At 42.2% G+C, this 22,185-nt stretch overlaps 1 protein-coding gene across 1 annotated transcript in view; it reads right to left on the bottom strand.

The window, feature by feature from the left end:
• Positions 1-538: 538 nt before the first annotated feature.
• Positions 539-22,185, bottom strand: part of ANKRD27 (ankyrin repeat domain 27) — a 56,418-nt gene continuing 34,771 nt past the window's right edge. The window contains exons 15-30 of the mRNA XM_058034486.1: positions 21,867-21,949; positions 21,022-21,137; positions 20,196-20,288; positions 19,625-19,822; positions 19,255-19,314; positions 19,008-19,127; positions 15,408-15,452; positions 12,363-12,485; positions 10,360-10,557; positions 9,165-9,284; positions 8,523-8,684; positions 6,272-6,380; positions 4,738-4,819; positions 4,134-4,206; positions 2,181-2,380; positions 539-2,012 (exon numbers count right to left, since the gene is read on the bottom strand). Of these exons, the coding sequence (XP_057890469.1) occupies positions 1,943-2,012; positions 2,181-2,380; positions 4,134-4,206; positions 4,738-4,819; positions 6,272-6,380; positions 8,523-8,684; positions 9,165-9,284; positions 10,360-10,557; positions 12,363-12,485; positions 15,408-15,452; positions 19,008-19,127; positions 19,255-19,314; positions 19,625-19,822; positions 20,196-20,288; positions 21,022-21,137; positions 21,867-21,949 (1,852 nt within the window). The 3' untranslated portion in view covers positions 539-1,942. The remainder of the gene's footprint in view (positions 2,013-2,180; positions 2,381-4,133; positions 4,207-4,737; positions 4,820-6,271; positions 6,381-8,522; positions 8,685-9,164; positions 9,285-10,359; positions 10,558-12,362; positions 12,486-15,407; positions 15,453-19,007; positions 19,128-19,254; positions 19,315-19,624; positions 19,823-20,195; positions 20,289-21,021; positions 21,138-21,866; positions 21,950-22,185) is intronic.

Raw genomic sequence — 22,185 nt, 5'->3', positions numbered from 1 at the left:
AAACCAAAGTTTGGTGAACTGATTTTTCTTATCTATATGGTTGAGAAATCTGAAGAATAATTCATTTAGTTAAATGCATGCTACAATAAAAGACAAGCAAAATTCTGACTCTGTAATTTGGAAATCAGATTTATAATAGTCTACTAGATTATAGTAGATTATTCTTGCTACAGGAAAGGACCAGTGACTTACTCTGAGTCATCTTTATAGTGTCACAAGAAGGAAAAACCTGTTTTACCTCTTTCCTTTTGTGGCTTTTGACTTGTAATAGCTGAACATTCTTTTTTTTTTTTTTTTAATTTGAACATAGAGCTAGAAAAGGAGGTTATGTGAAAATGCAGAGTTTCACTAACAGTTCTATTTTGTACACCTCTGTGCATAAATCTAAAATCACACAACCTGATAAAATTATCTGTAAATGTAGGAGGAAGGAAAGTCCAGGAGTAAACACAAGGTAAAGTCTTCAAATGCCTACAAAACCAAGCAAGAAAATCTGTAATAGACTCAATGCTTGGACAAAAGCACTCAAAGGAAGCAGCATTTTCAAGAGTTCTTTTACTAGTTTTTCTTTCCATCATTTGGCACAAATCCAAGGCACATCAGAAAATCAGATGAACTCATAAATTATTAGAAAAATAAACACATTACCCTCAAATCCAAATGTCATTTGACATTTTACCTCTTAGATTAAAAAGTTATCTGAAAAACCCAGCACTCTATCTTCCAGCTTTGTATTTTGCCAGGTAATTTACTAATACCACAGTTAAAAGAAAGAGAATTATGTATACAAATAGTTCATGAAATAAAATGCAAGCTGGATGTGATGAGCCAAGAATAAAAAAATCCTGCACTGCAAAACCTGGCTTGTGCTATTTACAGATTGGCCTCCCATAACTGAACAGTAGAAAATGAACTTCAGATCTAAAAGCAGCCCCTTGGTGGTTCCCTCAGCTTTCAGTTCCTCAGTGATCCCCCTGGGAATGGGGCAGGATTTGCCTATTGCAGCCAGTGCTCACTGGGGGGAGAAGTACCTTTCACAATGGCATTTCACCTCTTTAACAGCAGCCCAGAGCAGGCTCTGGAGCAGTTTTGTCTGTGGATGTTGCCCAGGATCAGAATCATGAGTAATTGTGCATTTTTGCATTACTTCCTTTAGAGGAGGGGAAAAGCAACTTAAATGCATGCTACAATAAAACACAAGCAGCACCTTGTGCTTGCTTCTGCTTGTTTATTATGCTGTGAACAGCAGGCCCAAAGTTGAGCTTTGTCAAGGGCTCTCCACTTTTCCCCAGTATCTTGGCTCTCTGTAAGAACTTGATCTTGCAGCTCCAGTACAGGGGAGCATTGCTGAGATATTAGCAAGGATTACATCCCTTCACATTAGTAATGCAGATGTTATGGACTGTTGTTTGCCCAGCTACTGAAATATACAGAAATATACACTATAATGGTTGTAACATTACAATAAAAATAGAGACTTTCAATTACCTCTGGCAATAAATACCTTGTTATCCAATATATCTTTTTATATATATAAATATATTTATATTTATATTTAATTCTGAATGTAGTGATAAAAACTGAAAATGCAAAAATTATTCAAAGACTTTTAAAACAAAGTGGGTGGCTGAAAAATACAATACAGTGTTTCATTTGGTTTACTGTTACATAGAACTTTTTAATAATAATAGCAAAGTAATTTTGCTGTCTTTACCCCGTTCCATCCCTGTTAGTGAGATCAGCAATGATCTGGCTGTGTGGTCACCTCCAACACGAACAGAGGAGCCAGGCCCCAGGTGCCAGAACATTCCAGCTGTGCTGCAGAGCCTGTGCCTGCTCTGAGGTGGGGCTGTGAATGTCACCAACAGTAACACACAGTGAAGGGCCACCGAAATTCACAGCACAACTTCCTCAGCTCCGGGCTTCAGCTCCGGGCTTCCCTTCAGTGCTGTGAACCCGAGCCCTGCCAGTGCGGGGACTGCGGCGCCGCTGGGGCCGCCGGGCTGCAGGAGCCGCTGTGGCCGTGGCAGGAGCCGCCGGGGCCGTGGCAGGAGCCGCCGGGGCTGTGGCAGGAGCCGCCGGGGCCGTGGCAGGAGCCGCTGTGGCCGTGGCAGGAGCCGCCGTGGCAGGAGCCGCCGGGGCTGTGGCAGGAGCCGCTGTGGCCGTGGCAGGAGCCGCTGTCGCTGTCGCTGCCCTCTGCCGGCAGTGGCACAGTGACCGTGTGTCTGCGCTGCAGTAATTTACTCCGGGGAGGAGCTGCCGTGTCATCATCATCCTCCACAAACTCACCGCTGCACCCCGAGTCCGTCACCTGACCTGTGCTCTGCTCCAGCATTCCAACAGATTTTAATTTGCTTTTATCAAAGCTTTTAATAGCCATCTGTGAGGAGAGAGAAATGGTATGGTAAAGCATCTGCTTTCTTAAGAAGGAACATTAATATACTGTTTCTTGAACATTATTATCACATGAATTTCATGACGCTGAGAACACAGCCAAGGTTAAAACAGCATACTTTGTAAGAGAGTAATTCTATTTGGGCTACATATGAGAAACAAGAGGCCAGCCTGCCCCAGGCTGCACACACATCAGTACCAGACCTGAAAACAGACATTCCAAAACTTATTTTCACCTCACTATCCCAACAGCATCCCAGCTCTTCTGAACACCATTTGTAATGCAAGTCTCAATGCACTTGAAATTCACAGCCATTTCTTTTACTATTAAGAAAAGTGGCAGTAGTAACAGACAGGGTGACCCAGGTACTGCTGAAGGCAAAGGCAGTTCTAGTTTTCCCTGCTTCCAGAGGTCACCTGTCAGAGAGGCAACATCCGCCCTCCCCATCCCCTTAGTGCCTCTTTCTGGTCATTCCAACTATTCATATCTTCCATTTCCACACCTGCTCCTGTTTCTGCTGTACAGTGTGGATGGCTGGTCTGGATTACTGGCCACTCTGCAAATGTTAAAATTACCAGAAGAAATAAAGAGAATGCAAGCATGCTAATGACAGATCTTCTAAGACAAGAACGAAAGGAGAAAGTAACTTTTTTACTGAAATAATGGCAACAGTCTTGAAAAAGCTGCAGACAGAGGTTATTTAAATCCACAAACATTTAAATCCACTAACAATTCAGAGCTGTAGGGACTCATGAATTGGTTCAGCCACAGCTGTATGAACTCGCAACCACAGAACAGGGCTGGAGTGCTCTGTATCAGGGTCACATATTTGTTTTCTGACACCTGTGTACTGAAATGACATACTGCCTTCAGTGATCTGCAGTTATAAAATGTAAATCCCAGGTTAAGTAGTGGAATATTATCATTTAGAAAGAATTAATAAAATATTACAGCTTTGTAGAATTAATTTAGTGTTCTCAAGGCTTTTGGCAAATACTCAGCCTTTTAAGGGCTGTAGGAAAAGGAAGAGAATTCCATTTTCCAGAAGGACATGAGGTGCAGAGTCTGCATTTCCAAGCTGTGTCAGTCTAACGATGGGCAGCTGCTGGACTAACCTGGTAAAAACTGTTTTGTTTTGGACAGGTCCTTTTTCTGTTGATTTAGTGTTCTGAAACGGCCTAGCAGAAGATGCAAGGAGAGTCACAGCCAGTGCCAAGGAGGAGGAAGAGCACAAGCTCTGGGGAAGACAGCATCCAGCAGCTGGTGTGGGTATCACTGCACCCCAAGCAAAGCTGAATCTATCACACACATTTGTGTCACAGCTGCCAATGCAAATGCAGTTTGCTGTCACCTTGCAAACAGTCTCCTCTTACAAAGCAAACCCCAATTTCAATCTACTGAAAAATGTCTCTCTTGCCAAAGCAAGATACAGCTCCAAGAAGCTGCAGAGCTTTTCAGTTCTAGGTTTTGGTGGACAGGACACAGAAAAGAAGACAGAGTTGAAACCTGCAGTAAGAGGTTTAAGAGATTCAAAAGAAAGAAGTGTTCAAGAGGTGTCATAGAAGCACCACTGAAGTTTGAACAATGATGAAACGAGCAATTTGGCAAACAGGTCAAAACCTCTGTGATTCAATGATCACCACTAGTAAACTTTCTTTTACATGTACCCAGAGTTACAGCAGAGCAAACAAACATTTGCTGTAATAGAAGAATAATCTGAGCAAGTATTTCCACTTACCTGGTGCAGTAAGTGATAGTCAAAATTAGGGACACTTTTATCTCTTGTTATTGTTCTCCGTAAGTGTTTTTCTCTAAAGAAGATTTTAAAGAAATCAAAGAAATTAAATGTCTTTGCATAAGCCTTCCATAAAAGCCTCTCTCTCAGAAGCTCCACAAGGTGGAACTGTCTCACCAGAGACAGCCATCTCTCTGACAACACCTTCCCAGAACTGCAGCCTGCTCATATCCCCTGTATTTTACTATGCAATATACATTAGGGCTTAAAAAGATACTGAGCAAAACCCAACCAAGGAGTGAACACCACCACAGTATTTTTAAGCAGTCTGGCTCTCAAATGCTTAACTGATGTACACCAAGTATTAGTGCAATCCCAATTTTAGATACATTTCCAAGCCTTCCCTCTCCACCCCAGTGAGCTTGTCATGCCCAGAACATCTGCCTGGGGATGTGACTGTGCCAGCCCTGCAGGATTAACATCCACTGGCACACTCCCATGCCAGGTGTAACCAGCCCTGACCCACTCTGGGCCTTTGTTAGCAGCTGCACTTCTCCTCTGCTTAGGGGAAACAACAAACCCACTCTGAGCAAGCTTCTGTGCTTACTTGTTAAATCTGTTAATTGATTGGAGCAGTTGGAGCTGTCTGCTTATGGGATCATCGGCTTCCTCACAGGGCTTAGGATGCACTGGGGGTTTAAAAGAATAGGCAGCTAAAATTACAACTCAGTCTCACTTAGGAATTAAAAAAAAACAGTTATGATTTTAAATTTAACATAAAACTATAACAGTGCTAACTTGAATCAAAGTGGTGATTTATCTTTGGAAATTTTTAAAAATTTAAGTTGCAGATATAACCATTCTTCCTCAGATAAAACTGGCCAAGCTTCTGAAGAGACTGTAATTCTGGACTTTGAGGCCCTGAATTCCAGTTTTTACCAATCTGAATTAACACACAGATGCTAAACCACCTCTTCATTAGTATTACTCATATCTTCTATTGTTCTTTTAGAACTATTCAAAATATTTGAAAGAACTATTCTCAATTTTAGGCGTCAGCACACTGTGATTGTGATTTTCTATTAAGCAGACATTCACAATCTTTCTGAGGGAAGGAAGCAAGAGTTACTTTGAAAACTCATGGGTGCTGAAAGGGGCAATCATGCTCCTCATCTACCCTGATTCCTGCTTTGCAGCCTCCCTGTTTTCTTTCTACAGCCCTGGTGGCATCAGGTCCTTTGCTGAGCTGTCCAGCTCAGGGGGCACAGCTTTTCTTACATCCCCAGGGCAGGGAACTTGAAAATTCCCCTGAAAAACTTCTGAGGCAGCATAATGGGAGCAGTGGATGAGGCAGATCAGAAGCTGGGGGTGAGAGGTGAGGAGGGAGAATCTGTGCTCCTTAAGGTCCATCTCAGAGGCTGCTTAGGCACATTAAGATAGAGCCATGAGTCAAATCTTCTAAGGAGTGAAATAACTTTGCATCATTGAATATAACTTATAATGTTATTGCTATTAAAAAAGGGGAAGGGCAGAGTTTACACTGCAAGATAAAAGGTAGCAAAGGGATGGTAACTCATCCTTCCCAAGGCACCAGGGCCCTGCTGCAGCCCAGCTGTGCTGTCACTGCACCTCGTGGCCACACTGTGCCACCTCCTGCCACTTGCTCAAAGCCCTCTGCAAACTGTGCTGGAAGGTTCACAGTCACCTCTGTAGCTCTCATTTCTGTTCCAAAACATGAGAATAATGAAGAGTCACTCCCTGACCTGTTTTAGGGCAATATAAATGGCACCCAACAGTCACTTAAATCTGTTTTGCTTTGCACTGAAATGCACAGTTCCTACATGGCTAGTTATATAATCTCAAATATGGTGTGTTTTCACCTTGAAATGTTTTTGTAGGTAAAATTCACACACGTACCCCAAAGTAGGTGAAAGCTAAGTTTAAAGCAATGTCATGAGTAGAATACAAAGTCTGCTGCATTTAGTTACAGTGTTTTAGGTGTTACCTATCATAAATATGAAAAATAATTGTTCTATTATTGTATGTATAGCAATTACATCAAATATTTGATATAGTCACCTGTGAATTCCTAAATTCCTAAATTCCCTTTTTATTCACACCAGTGGAAATATCATAGGTACCTTTTTTCCTTATCTTGCCAGTAACGTGCTGCTCAGTCTCCTTCTCTCCCTCTGCTGATGTGGGGGGACAGCTTGGTGCTGCTTCTAGCAACTTCATGATGTTTGAATTCTTCATTTTAAAAGTTTCCATTTTCACCATTATTAAAGAAAAAGAAAAACAACAGTACATTTTAGTATTTCAGTCTGTGCAGAGTGTGTTAATTAATGCTTCTATGAATCAATAGAACACACATAAAAGAACTCATTATAAAAACAAACTTATATCACTCTGAGTAGGGCAAAAACAGTGTTCCACAAGTGACACTGTAATGCAGTGATGATGTTGGAGTCCTGACCTCTTATTTTAAGCTGTATTACTTATGGTTAAGCCAATTTCAATTTAAATGGTAACATACATACCAAAATTGATTCAGTACAGAATTTTGTGGTCATTAAGCTACATCTCAGAGGCCATTTAAGCACATTAAGGAGTCCTTTAAAGAGTGAAATAATTCTGTATCATTTATTATTACATATAATGTTATTGCTATTAATAAAGGGGAAGGTCAGAGTGATCTATTGCCAGATAAAAGAAATCAAAAGCCTTGAAGGGCAGAAGATAATGGGTGGGAAAAGGAACACTGCTGCCAGCACTACTGATTAGTGCAAGGTGTTCATTTGCCTACATCCAATTTCTGCTCTCTCTGCCATTACAGAGATGTTAATGTTCATTTTTATTTAGGTCTGTGCTTCCACTCTTTCTGGACCCATCCTTTTAGTCTAGGATAACTTATTCTAGAAACCCAACCAGCTTCACAGGCCGCCGGCAGCATCGCCAGGCAGTACAAGGAGCAGCATGTCAGTGTTTACACTCCCAAGAGCTGGTGCAGCTCAGTGTGTGCAGCCCTGCAGTGCCAGCCCAGGGCCCTGGGCAGCATGTCAGTGTTTATACCCCCAAGAGTTGGTGCAGCTCAGTGTGTGCAGCCCTGCAGTGCCAGCCCAGGGCCCTTTCCCCTGGCAGCCCTGCAGCACTCACGGGCAGCATGTCAGTGTTTACACCCCCCAGAGCTGGTGCAGCTCAGTGTGTGCAGCCCTGCAGTGTCGGCACAGGGCCCTTCCCCTGCCCTGCAGCCCTGCAGCACTCATGGGCAGCATGTCAGTGTTTATAGCCCCAAGAGCTGGTGCAGCTCAGTGTGTGCAGCCCTGCAGTGCCAGCCCAGGGCCCCTTTCCCTGCCCTGCAGCCCTGCAGCACTCATGGGCAGCATGTCAGTGTTTATACCCCCAGAGCTGGTGCAGCTCAGTGTGTGCAGCCCTGCAGTGCCAGCCCAGGGCTCCTTCCCCTGGCAGCCCTGCAGCACTCATGGGCAGCATGTCAGTGTTTACATCCCCCAGAGCTGGTGCAGCTCAGTGTGTGCAGCCCTGCAGTGCCAGCCCAGGGCCCTTCCCCTGCCCTGCAGCACTCATGGGCAGCATGTCAGGGTTTATACCCCTGAGAGCTGGTGCAGCTCAGTGTGTGCAGCCCTGCAGTGCCAGCACAGGGCCCTTTCCCCTGGCAGCCCTGCAGCACTCACGGGCAGCATGTCAGTGTTTATACCCCCAAGAGCTGGTGCAGCTCAGTGTGTGCAGCCCTGCAGTGCCAGCCCAGGGCCCCTTTCCCTGCCCTGCAGCACTCATGGGCAGCATGTCAGTGTTTATACCCCCAAGAGCTGGTGCAGCTCAGTGTGTGCAGCCCTGCAGTGCCAGCACAGGGCCCTTTCCCCTGCCCTGCAGCACTCATGGGCAGCATGTCAGTGTTTACACCCCCCAGAGCTGGTGCAGCTCAGTGTGTGCAGCCCTGCAGTGCCAGCCCAGGGCCCTTTCCCCTGGCAGCATGTCAGTGTTTATACCCCCGAGAGCCGGTGCAGCTCAGTGTGTGCAGCCCTGCAGTGCCAGCACAGGGCCCTTTCCCCTGCCCTGCAGCACTCATGGGCAGCATGTCAGTGTTTACACCCCCCAGAGCTGGTGCAGCTCAGTGTGTGCAGCCCGGCAGTGCCAGCCCAGGGCCCTTTCCCCTGGCAGCATGTCAGTGTTTATACCCCAAGAGCCGGTGCAGCTCAGTGTGTGCAGCCCTGCAGTGCCAGCACAGGGCCCTTTCCCCTGCCCTGCAGCCCTGCAGCACTCATGGGCAGCATGTCAGTGTTTATACCCCAAGAGCTGGAGCAGCTCAGTGTGTGCAGCCCTGCAGTGCCAGCCCAGGGCCCTTCCCCTGCCCTGCAGCCCTGCAGCACTCACGGGCTGGGCGCAGTCGGCAGCGGTGCAGCCGCGCTCGTCGCGCAGGTGCCGCAGGGCCCCGTGCCGCAGCAGCAACGCCACCAGCGCCTCGCTGCCGCCCGCCGCGGCCTCGTGCAGAGCCGTGCTGCCCCTGCTGCCGGAGAGGTTCACCGAGGCTCCGTGCTGCACAGCAAAGGGAGAGCGGGTTAGAAAGGAGCAGCAGCCCCAGAGCTGCACAGGGCCCAGGGCGGCTGCACCAAGAGCCACAAGAACCCACCTGGCCACGCTACTGCCCCATGCCCCAGCCACAGTTTGTTTCATGGATCAGCTCATTCTGGTTTTGCATATCTCTATTAAATACTCCAAGCTTTAGAGATACTTTAGAAACCCCCAACCCTATGTGACAGAATCCCTGCCACCTGCCACATAGAAGTTCCATAAAAACAGCTACCTGTACAATAGCAAGGTAATATTTATCTAATAGTAAGGTAATATTCATCTAAAATTTATCTAACATCTCTGAAGGGATGGCATTAAAACTCTTATTTCTTTCCCCAGATATTTTTGACAGAGAAATGCATAACTAAAAATACTGATCCTGAGTATTGGTAAGCACAGATATCACATGAGAAATACCAGCAGAACACTCTGCAGTGATCTCACCTGCAGCAACAGGGCAGTAGTCTCATAGTGACCATTCAAGCATGCATAAATTAAGGGAGTATTTCCATATATATCCTTTTTATTTTGTTTTGCATTGTAATCCATCAGACACTTTACCACCTATTGAAAGAAATAACAACTTCAGTCTTACTGAGTAGGAGTACTGAGTAACTGAGTATGAAACTAATTTTCATTTTTTAAAACCCACTTTTAAAAAGAAAAATGTAAGGAACTAAAAGAAAGGCCAGAAAATAAAACTCAAGGTGGGTGAAAAACAAATATAACCAGTAACTTAACAAAACATCAAAATCAAACCACCAGAGCAGCAGCACCCTTTTCCAAACTCATCACAACACTTGGAAGGAGTTCTTTATACTGTAATTACCCCATGAGCTAATCTACAACTATCCCATGAATTAGCCTACAACTCTGAGTTGTGTTCTTCATTTTTCTTGCTTCCCTAGTATTTTGTCTTCCTATCACTTCCAACAACCTTTTCTTTTCCCTCCTGCAGCCTTCAGCTCCTTATTTTTAAATAATTTTCCGCTTTTCTAATTTTCCTAATTTTCTGCTTTTCTTCATCTTTCCATTTGCCTTTTCCCCCCTGCTTTTTCAAACTGTTTGTTATTTTCCTGTCTCATTTACTCTCTCTCCTGTATTGACACCCACCCCCCATGGGCACATGCTTCTCCTTCACTGCTTTTGCTTCCCTGACTTGAAGTGAGGGATGAATTATCTGCTGCCTCAAAGCTGCACTTGCCTCATGATCTAAGTGAGGAGTTGAATCTACAGTAACAGTTGAATCCACAGTATTTAGTCCTGTGGCTACTGAAGATACCAAGACACAAACATAACCCAGAGAAGAAAGTACAGAGGAACATACACAGAAGATTCAGCTGCACAAGGGATGTTTAAAGCATTTGAAATACAACAGAAGATTTTTGCACCCCTTGCATTAAACCAGTATTTTAAGTCATGTATGCTTATATATAAGTCATATATGCTTTCATAAAGAAAAGGTGTCTTCTGAAACGATTTCAGCTCAAAGTTCCCCTTTCCATCTGGAGATTTTAGACGCTGAAAACAAAAACCAGAACCGCCAAACTCATTTTCTCTGCTCCTGGCTTAGTGTGGTCGCTCATCTCCCCAGGCAGCTTTCCATGGTGCCAGGGAGCTCAGTGGCAGGCAGGGTTACCTGGGAGTGTCCCCTCTGGCAGGCCAGGTGCAGGGGAGATGCCAGCTGTGTGTTCCTGGCGCTGGCACTGGCACCGTGGCGCAGCAGCAGCGACGCCAGCTCGCTGTGCCCGTGCAGAGCAGCCATGTGCAGGGGGGTGAAACCATCCTGGTTGGAAACATTCACCCCCAGCCCGTTGGCACAGATCTTGGAAAACTTCTGTTGAGGAAAGCACACAATAAAACTATAATCATGCTTTGTTTTAATCAATGAAATAGCCAAATACCTGCTAAGTTCACATAAAATAGGCAGATGGGCATTACAAGAAATTCTGCTGGAGCCTAATTTGAGGCCTTCAGAAGAAGTCAGTGAAGAAGAGCAGCTTGGCAGTATTTTTCAACAGAAAATTACTTTTATTGTTATCTCTTTTCTTTCAAGATGATAACTTCATGGAGAGCAATTCTAGACAAAGTATTCACAGTATTAAAAAGAGGCTAAAGCAGCACAGTTTGAGAGAGAGGTAAAAGTGAAAGTTTTTATACAGCTGCTAGGATGCTCATACTGGATATGAGGCAGCGTTAATGAGTTATTTTGATTTATACAGATATTTATGCTCTTTGAAACAGACAATAAACACCTCAATGCTACACTAAGCTTGGGGTAATAAGGATACAAACTAAAATTAATTTAATTCACCTGGAAGCAAGAGTGGCCCAGAGAACAGACTCCCCTGGGGAGCCAGGATAAGGAAAGCACCTGGAGGACAGTTTACCCAGCTCTACAGAGCATCCTCCTTCACTCCTCTTGCAAACTGTGCCTGCCTGACATTTACAGTGGTGCACAGCCTTCCATCCTGTGCTTTATACGTGTGCCTGCCTAGCACAGGGTTAGGATTAATTAACAAGTTCCTTCTTCTTCTCACTCAGTAGACGAGTAAATTCCACAGCAGATGCCATTCCCCTCCCTGTCAGCAATAAAATGAGCTTTATGGACTCCAGCTCTGGCATCTTCAGCACTTGATCCCTGTCCTGAGGGCACAGGGACAGCCCTTACCAGAGAACAAAGCAAGGTGTGAATGTGAAGCCTTCGAGGGCAACAGAACACTCTAAGACTGCACAAAATAAATGTGTGGTGGCAGTGGGGAATTCAGAAGTTAAGCCATCTCACAGTGCTGTTAGCCCCAAAGCAGTCAATCAACTGAAAATTTGTATTTAGGTTTATTTTGCAATGATTCATCCAGTCATGTACCCCTTCAGACACCTCCTGAAAGGCAAGTTATGGAATTTCTATTTCCAAAAAGCTGGGATTGTTCCTTATGAAAAACAACAACAACAACAAAAAAACAAACAAGAACCACGTACACACACACAAAAAAACCCAAAAAAACCCAAGCAAAAAACAACAAACCAAAAAAAACCACAGAAAGATTCTGTATTCTAAAGCCTCATTCTATTCTACAGAGTGTGGTAATTTAGGGGGAAGAAAATCTTTGCAACTGAAAAGAAAGTCTTTGTAATTATTTCAGAACTCTGAAGAGGCTTTAGATACGGCTTGTAGAAAAGATGCCATGCAATTAAAAAAAGACGTTATCAGCATTACATGGATTCTGGGATTAGCAGGTATTCCTTGCTGAACTGATTACTAACAGGTAAGTAGATATGCTGGGCCAGTAGTAGTGTAAACTGAGGAGAATCAGAAGCTTAGAAAAGAATGAATGTTTATTCAAAGTGGCCCAAACCTTCCTGACAGCACTCCACATATCCCAAAAACAAACTCTGAAGCTTTCACAATCCATTATATATTGTGCAAGTCATGAACACTGTTTCTGTATGCAAAATTTTCAACAATTCCATTAAAAAAAGAACAATTTCATACCATCAGATGAAGTCTGAAAATCTGTATATAGTTAATTTCTTTTTAGAAGAGAGACAGAGGTGCTGGGCAATATGAATGTTATTTCCCTGAAGCAAAAACTTACATTACAAGAATATAAATTATTCTTTTTACAGAATAAATATTCCAACCTTTTGTGCTGGCCCACATTTTGAGCACTGGCATAATGGATGGCAGAATTCTGGTTTTGATGTACTGGCTGTGTCATCCTCATCTTCCAAGTCTTCTTCCACCCATTCCAAGAGATAACGGACCTGGCATAAAAAGCAAATCCTTCTTTAGAGTCCCAAAGTTCCATGTCCTACCAGATCTGCACATGTGGACAAGTCAGATTTGACAAACACACACTTGTGACTCTCTCAGGGAGAGCACACAGCCACCTCCTGCCATCAGCTGCCCACAGGCCAAGTTAAAAACTCAAGTGTTATTGTTGACAAGGCAGCTAGGAAGTTCTCCAAGTACAGTGAAGTGAATTATAAATGACTTCCTGCTGCCTAATCACAACTGCAGTGCTCACCCACTCTCAAACACTCCACATCCTTGCAGCTCAGATGATTTGTGCCAGCTCATATCAATGTGAATTTTGCTTCATCTTTTGCTTTAAAGAACATAAGGAATGACAAGGATGACAACATTTAATGATACCTAAAACTTTGCAGGGGCACTGACTTTCCTTAGGTCTGTCACTTAGGACTTGGACAGTTTCACTTTTCTTTATGTGCAGTGCCTCATTTTTGAGAGAGAGGCCCTTCAGTAAAGCCTTAGGGCTCAGGGCATTCCTGTGCAATCTGCAAACAGTGATGCTTGGGGCATTTAAATTTTACATTACATTTCATTCAATTAAAAAAATGTTTAAGCAGTACATTTTTACCTTGAAATTCATTAATCCAATTTCACTAAAGACATTTTAGAACTAGCAGTGAGTGTATTAAGTCTCCATTACTACTGGACCAAGCCAAGAGCTCTGCAGCTGCTAGTCCAAGGGAATGGGGACAGTGGGATTTCTGAGACATTCCTCCCACTCTGTTTACTCTCACACTTGTCACAGGTTCTGCTCCTCACCACTGAGCTCTGGGAAAACAACACATCCATGTCTCAGCCACTTAAACACATGCAGCTACAACAAATCCTGGGAAGCCAGGAAGGGCCCTGTACCTGACCCTGAATGATGACATAATAGAGCCTGAAAAGGAATATTCTGGTTTTTACAGACTATTGCTTTCCCTGCAAACACCATGTTGTTCTCTGGAACAAAGGAAATACTCTCTCAAGCCTGCCTGTTTATGGAAGGCCAGCTCAGCAAAGCTTTACTACTTGCTCCATTTGTACATGTCCAAATTAAGCAGAACTGTCACTTCACTCTCCCCTTTCCCTGCAGACTCACCAAGACTCTCACAATTGATTTCCTCCTCCTCCTGGGACAGCCCAATACTGCTGCTCTCATTATCCAGTGCACAGCTCCAAACATATTGATACCAATGCCTCCCAAAAACCTGAACACACCCTGTGTCCATCTCTTTATAATTACAATACAGTGGCCATTCTTCTTGGGTTAAAGGCATTTTTGGTCAAAATATTACCTGTGCTTTCAGGCAGACACACAGTGAACCACCTCAGGAGATTGCCCAGTCCCATTCACAAGGTAACTTGTCATCTGAAAGGTTCTTTACACTGCTGGGTTACTTTGGAATACTCAGCTGAGCACTCTGGGTCTCTGTACCCTCATTCCAACATTTCAGCTGCTCCACAGCACTTATTGCAGACAAGAGATTTGGTTTTTTCTATGGTAGATTTGCACATATCCTTCCCACTGGACAGACTGGGTAGGAGAGCACCAAATCCACTAGCTGTGCTGAGACAACACCAATCATATAATAATGTGTATTTTTTTTTTTAAATCTTCCAGTTTCACAGCATTTTTTAATGCCTCCTCTTGCAAAGCTCAGTTGGCTGTCACAGCAAACACCTACAGCAGCCCTAATACCTGGCTGCTGTGGCTGCTCCTATGCAGACAGACTTCAGGCTGTCAGAACAAGGTCAGAGTTTTTAAATACTTGTGTTTTTTTAATAGATATACAATCTATAACATTTGTCATCCAGCTGGATGATTCTCCTTTTCTGAGCAGCTTCACATGAACCTCAGTAATGAGGAAAGTAAAGCCATAATAGAGAAGGTGATTCTGTCATCTGAATGCACAGACTGGATTTCTATATGATTTTTTTCTATATGATTTTTTTCTATATGCTTTTCATTGGTGATATCTATTGAGCAGTGCTAGATACTAATTTCCCAGCAAGTTATAGCACTGTATTTAATTTTCTTGATGAAGCTTAGATTTTCAAAAGTGGGTGAAAAGTGAACTGTAATACATGCACATTTACCACTGGCCAGGAAAATGGCAAATACCAGCATTGCACATATTACAGCTTCTTGAAATGACTAAAGGGCTGGCTTGGAAATAATTACTTATATTAAGTCACATTGTTAACTAGGATAATGAAATTTACTCAACAACTGAACAGTTCTTTTCTCTATCAGCAGATAAATTATTTCCATCATCTCAGTGGAATAAAACATAAGAGAAACAGTATTAACATGGCACATATTTTGTAACATGAGTTTTCTCTTTTCTGATGACTCTATGAGGCTTCATTGGCATTTGCTACTCCTGGTACAAACCAAACCCAAACAGGTTGTTCAGAACATGCACCCAGCAAAGTAAACTTGCATTCTCACACAGCTTTATGGTTTTTTTCTGTGAACTACAAGAAAATCAAGAAATCTACAGCCTTACACACATTTCCAAAAGCAAAACTCCTCAAGATTCCTGTGTCATCTTCAATTTTTCAGTAGAATGACATTGGAAGTATCTAATTTTTTAAGGCATAAAGGCAACAATAAATAAAAGAATAGTCAAGACAGGTGGTACCACAAATTACAGAACATCACATCTGAAACTGGTGTTATTATATCATCAGCTATCCATTTGAAGTGAAATCCAAACTCTACATTGTTGTGTGCCCCACAAATAGCATCTCTGTGTCACCTGAATTTCCTCTTTACATGAGATTATTACCAAAGCATTCTCCACTTGATACTATTTACAAGTAACTTCCTCAATTTGAATGAGATAAAATGGAATTCAATGATATTCAACAGCCACATTAACACTCACCATTTCCAGATCTCCATCAGCAACTGCTCTCAGGAGTTTTTCCACCTATATATGAAGAAAATTATTTATTTGCTTTGCTGGTATGGGTATTAAGCAGAACACAGAAAATCCTGTGTCCTTTGCTAACCTCCTAAGCTCATGCAGTAGGATTACTGCTGGCCCATTTCATATTTATTGATAAAGTTTTAAAGGAAAAACCTTCCTCCTTTATGAAATAGAGAATCTGTACAAGCCCTGTGGCCATTTGATGATCTCTGACCTGCTCAGTTAAGCAGTACTTATCTAAATTGAGGATATGTGGCCCACCCATAAACAAAGCCATGTAAGCTGATATATCTGATGATGCTGCTCCAGCAGCAGCTGCCCTGTGCATTTCTGTGTGAATCTAATGTTAAAAATGCCTGCTCAAGGCAAATCCCTACCCTAATATACACCAACACTGGCTGCACTCTTGCTGAGCTGCTCTGTGCTGCTCTCATTATCCAGCACACAGCTCCCAAAATATTGTACCAGTGCCTCCCAAAAACCTGAGCACACTACTCCTGTGCCCTTCTCTATAATTAGAGTGAACAGTGTAATTACAGGAGCACAAAGCTATTTGAGAAACAACAGTTTAAGATGAAAAAGATGCTTTCTAATTGTTACCTTTACAGCTGCAGATAACTGGTTTAATCCTGCACTAAAACCAAATATTTACAAAGCCAACTTGACTGTAAATATGAAATTTGTTTTCTTACTTAAAATCTGAAAAAATATAAATACTAAAGGGTATACATTGGGACCAGCATTAGCCCATTTTAGTGTAAGGTGAGGCCAGGGCCCCAGTGGTGGGGAAGGAAGGTGCCTGCCTGTCCACAGCTCTGCAGGGGAACAGACACGTGAGGGAAGAAGAGGTGGAAGGAGCTCTGCAGAGCACTGGTGCCATTCCCCTGAGCCCTCAGGCTGCTTGTGAAAGCAGGAGAAGGAGATTAACTTGTCTCTTCTCTTCTCTAAGTCTCTACTCTCACATGAAGGAGTTGAGATCCAACCTGATCGAATGGGAAAGGTGCCAGTAAAAGGGCAGGGAGAGTCCATCAGTCCTCTCACAATTCCCCTGGCTCTGCAGAGTGTCAAGAATCATTTAATTAGCTTTGTGAAAGTCTGTTTTGGTATCATAGCAAATTATTCCAGCACGGTGCTACAATCACTGAAGATGCTAATGGCTCAACACACTTGTTTCTATAGTGAGGAACACCTTGCAAGCTGTCATGGAGTGACAGCTTCAGTCACATTTCAATCTTCATATGGAAATCACCACCTTGCTGAGTGTGACAGTGATGTTTGGCAAGGCAAACAAAGAAGAATAAGACTGAAATTTGTGTTCTATTGTTCTGATCTCTTTCTTCAGGGTTTTAGATGAAGAACAGGACACAAACAGCTGAAAGACCAGAGGCCAGATTAAATCTCTCCATTTTTATCTCTTAGGAAGACTGCTAAGTTTGGGTTTATTACAACCTTTCTAATACAGGATGAAGGTCCTTGGAGTCATAAATAGGTCATTCTGGGCAGACTCTATGATTCTTTGATTTTTTTTTTTTCTCCTAACTTCCAATGTCTGAAAGTCAGCTGTCTAAACCTCAGACAGGCATTTATTTTTAAACTTCCTCTCTGGTAACTACAGAACAGAATACAGTCAACAAATAACACCTGAGTGCAACTCAGGTCAAACTAAGCATGTCTGAGATTATTTCCTCTCTGAAGTGAATTTCCCTCCACTGACTGAGGAGGGGCAATAGATGTCTGAAGAGAAGACAACTCCTTCCAGAACTTGGCTGAATCCCAATCTCTCCACATATACAGCTAAAATGGACTATATACACTAGGGAGGTCTGTGCCTCCCCTGAACTTCCCCTGATCATACAGGATAATGCCACTGGAGAATGCAGAGGTCTTTAGGATTTTTCAGGAGTCACCTTCTGCCATACAAGATGCCTCACAGTAACAGCAGTGACCCACAAGCTCTGAATTTCTTTCCAAAAATAACAACTTTCTTAAAGTACTAAAAGCTGTCTCAGGCCCCAGCAGTGCTACATTTGTTATGCAGCTTATAGATAATTTATGAAGAGTACTTCGGGCAAAATGTCTGCTATATGCTTTTCCCCAACTTCCCAGTTTGTTTTCTCACTCTTGCATGGAACAGAACCTTCCTTTAAATGTAAAAATAGAAGAAACAAATCTATTACAATTCACCTGCATGGCCAGTTTTTCAGCTGCTGAACAGAAAATGTGCAGGTCCCAAATTTACAATCCTGGCTCTTTCTCTTTTCTAAGTCATAATAAACAAGCCACTATGACTGGCTCATTTAAGAGTTTAATTCAGTATTGATTAATCAAGATCTGGATCCCCTTAATCCAAGGTGCAAACCCTGAAATCTGGAAAACTGACTGTTTCAGTTTCCCATTACTTCCAGTGGTGTTTCCTTCATGGAGCTCTCTCAGCATCAGGCTCTTGCCCCTTTGAGCAGGGAGGCCAGGTGAAACCTGGCAAACAGAAATCAGCTAAAGCTGGATTACAGAGAAGGTCATTAACCCTAAGGACCTCAGGTGTAAGCAGTTTGTAATCTTTTTCCCTGGCTTGAACTACAGTCTTAGCACTTGGGTGTGATAAATTTGTTGCTTCAAAGAAAAATAAATCCTCAATCTACAAGGAGAACTTATTTAGAGTGCTTGACTCCACACAAACAGGGAGGTCCAGCCCTACACTGAGCCTCTCACACAGCAACTCAAGTGTGAAATCATATTGACAGTCAAAATTTGCATCTTTGTGTTTCTTCAATATTCTTAGAGAACTGAAACTTCTGGCAAGAAAAGAAGCTTTTAATACCAGGAAAAGGAAGAAGTTGAATGTAGTGGTGATATTGAGAGAAACAAACATACTTAGGAGGTCAGTTTGGAAAAAAATAATGAAAAGACAGACTAGGAAAAATAAAAAGAAGCATCAGAATGAGTGGTGATATGACAGACTTGGGAAGGGGTAACAAGTGTGGATCTGAGATCCCACAGGAACAAATTCAGAGGATGCCATCTGGTGTGGACAGAGCAAAATCAGCAAACACATACATGCAAGATACTTAATATATAGACTGCACTTCTTCACTTGTTATAAATTGACTCCCATGCCTATTTGAAAGCATGTCTTATGTCTTAACATTCCAGTTTGTTGTTGGCCAGCATGGCTGTACAAGTCTCTTTTCTCTGACAGATTTTCTCAGCTAACAGTAGCACTTAATCCCTGGATGGGACAGCCAGGGCCTTGGGGCACTGACTACCACTGTACTTTGGTAAACCTCAACAAATTCTAAATTACATAGTTAACTTCAATAAATATGAACAACTACTTCAGAGATGGTGTCAATTTTCCCCCAGAAATAACCAACAGAGCAGTTGAAGCCATACAAAAATAAGCACTGAGATGACAAAGCCCCTGAGGACAGCAGTTACCATTTTCCAAACCAGACAGGAGGCTAGTCCTGAAGAAGCAGTTTAAAACACTGTGGCAAATTATCACTCTTCTAGCTTCCTTCACTTTGCTTACTGTCAAAACCTATACCTCAATCTTACCTCTTTATAATTGTTTTTTGCTTCTTCTTGCCTAATATCAGTTGATGCTGATGACAGGCTTGAGACAGATGATCCTCTGCTGAAAGTTTCTGTTGAGTGCTGAGGAGACCTAAGTGGTGACTTACAGTTGGAAAAAAACAAATAAAAAATCAATAAATCAAACAACCAACCAACCAGAAAAGGTGAAATATCAAATAAAGGTGGTTAAGCATAGACAAGAAACAATTTAGCTTGCATGGGCTGTTACCTCAGAAGCACTCTGTCCTCTTTCAAATGTTAGGTAGTTTGCTTCCATCAATGACAAAATCTGCACAAAAATATTAAAAAGAACCAATGTAACTCCATTCACAGAGGAATCTACTGACTGAAACACAAATGAGCTGACAACCTAATAATTAGGAACAGAATGTGATTGAGCAGATTAGAAGTACCCATTGATAAGTTCATGTTCTACCCCACAGAGTGTATTCCCACTGCTGGAGTTAAAATGGGACCCTTTTTCCTAAGAGTGAAACACACATTTTCTCTTTAATAGTGAAACCCTCTTAGCAGTGAACATCTCCACCTCTGTGGTGTTGCATCAGAAAGACATCAGGCTGGAAGATGAAGAGGAATACCTTGGAATTCAATGCACACTGCAGGCAAGTCTCTTTCATCCTGTTCTGAATTTCTGGGTTTGCCCCATTTTGCAAGAGCACCTCAATGATGCCCTGGTAGCCCCAGCGAGCAGCAATGTGCAGAGGAGTGTCTCCCTTCTCATTGCCAATATCCAGCCTGCAGGAGTGCACATCATAGTACACCAAAGCCTTGACACACTGGGAAAAAAATGAAAGCTATCAATAAATTATAGTGTTGTGTCTCAGCTCAGACAACAGGCACAATCCTGAAAGGTCTGTTTTTATTGCTGCTTATGTAAGCCATTACCTAAAGAGAAGGCTTTAGTGGTTCAGTGTCATTAAATAAAGAGTTAAACAATTAGATTTGCAAAGCACTGCTGTCTTTAATGTGAAGTCACATTAAAAATTGCTACGAACTACCAAATAAAGTCCTCATTTAGAGCATTAAACAATTTAGCCTTCAAATATTTTTATTTACTATTTAAAATATATAAGTTTAGTGCTAATTTGCATCAGTTTAATTCCATTGCATTAGAATGCCCATTTGGTTTGATACAAAACAATTACTTACATCCTCATGACCGTAAGTGCAGGCTAAATGAAGTGGAGTATTTCCATTATTGTCCTGAACATCAGTACTTGCCTTGTAGTGCAATAAGAGCAGCTTAAAAGAAAAGCAAAAGTAGACATTTAAGTAGCTAAAAAATTAATGTACAAACAATTATTGCTCTGCAGATTCCTTTAGGGTTCTGGCATGATGAAGCACTTCATGAGACACTAGCTCTGCCTCCTGTTTCAGACACCACCCTCTTGGCACTGCAGCACTGTTTGTGCCCTACCCTGAGAATACAAAGTCTCTTCTTACATATTCAGAATTTTAACTGAAAAAAATGAAATCTCTACTGCAGCAAACACTGCAATATATTCACTACATCATCTACCTCACATTTCAAGAGCCTAGGCAAGTGAAGACAACTTTATTTCAACAATGCTAATTGAAGAATATCACATACATTAAATTCAAGTAGACAATAATTACTGTAGTTACACAGTCTATCCTAAACACAGTGTGAAGCATTTAATTCAGCCCAATGGCTGCAATGGTTGTTCTGTCCCAAGCAAGAGCAGAGTTGCTCTCCATCTGTATTATGTATTGGACATTTTGTTAATAAAGTGGATGAATTGTGCAGAGCTGCCAGCTGGTTATTACCAATGGCTGAAAACCTTGCAGTAGGAGAAAAAATAAAATATCTTGCAAACTCCAATGATGGAAGATCCTCCATTCTGACAGCTTACACAGCTCTGGTAAAAGCTCCCCAGAAGATCTAAATGGCAGTAACAGTAGCAGACTTAGTAAGATGCATGTATTTATTATTTAGGTTAGGTGTTGTGCTTACTGTAACATTCTGATATCCCTTCTGACAGGCGAGGTGAAGGGGAGTTGAACCGTGGTAATCTGTGGCATTGACAATGGCTCCTTTGGCTACCAGTAAATCCACTAAGGAAGTCTGACCTTGGAAAATAAGCATTCAAAGAAAGGTGTAAACTTTGTACAAGAACACTGCTACTTATCAAATTCAAACAGTGACTATAAACCAAGAGACCCTGCATTTCTTCATCCTATGTTTCCATATACTGCATATTCACTGCTCTGGTATTTGGGGTTTTTTTCAATGTTAAAGCCCCATAAAAGAACCTCCAGCTTAAAGCAAGCTATATTTGTATCCTACAAGTAACAAAGGAAAATATTTGGATTCATATAATAAGAAAGGAAATTATAGATAACAAACCACCCACTAAGAAAATAATACAGCTTCTAATAAAAGGAAAATCAATTACATAATGAACATTATAATACAGGTGTTACAGCTCTACAATGCATAGCCAGCTATAGGAAAGAGAAAAGTTGTTTCTCAATCTGCCAGTCCTTTAAAACAAGACTGATTTCTGAGGACAATCTTTATTTTTTTCAAAGCTGAAGAAAGCACCACTGTGGTAACCACTAGGGCAAAAATAGAGTCAAACCCCAAAGATTAACTCAGCCATAAGAAACTGAGCTTAAAAGAATATACAACTTCAGTCTGTGCTCAGATAGAAACAGCAAAGTTTCAATAGCAAAGAAGCAAAAAAACAACTTAATGCAGAATTTCAGGTTTAATACAAAGGTGGGAAACAGACTGACATAAAGACACAAAAGCAAAAGGAGGAGGAAACACTGGTGAAGAACAGCAAGCCCACTCACCACAAATAGCAGCTATATGAAGTGGAGTGTACCCCCGGTCATCTCGGGAAAAGGGGGTGATAATGGAAGGGTCGTTCAGTTTCCTTTAAAACACAATGGTTTGAAAGCAGCTTAATTACCCAGGTGGTGGCAGGAAGGAGGAGAGAAAGGGAAAAGCTGCCAAGGATGGCAAAAAAATAATTTTGGAACTTTTTATCCTTTTAAATTGACAAATTATTCCACAGAGAACTTTACATTTTGTTAAGAGAAGTGGGTTAGTCCCAGATCTGTAAGTTTGATTCAACAGAAGAAACACCATGTTTACCAAAGCCCACACAGG

This window comes from Melospiza georgiana, chromosome 14 (genome assembly GCF_028018845.1).
Source record: "Melospiza georgiana isolate bMelGeo1 chromosome 14, bMelGeo1.pri, whole genome shotgun sequence".
Taxonomy (NCBI): Eukaryota; Metazoa; Chordata; class Aves; order Passeriformes; family Passerellidae; genus Melospiza; species Melospiza georgiana.
Note: the sequence above shows the minus strand (reverse complement) of the source record. Positions and strands in the feature narration are given on the sequence as shown.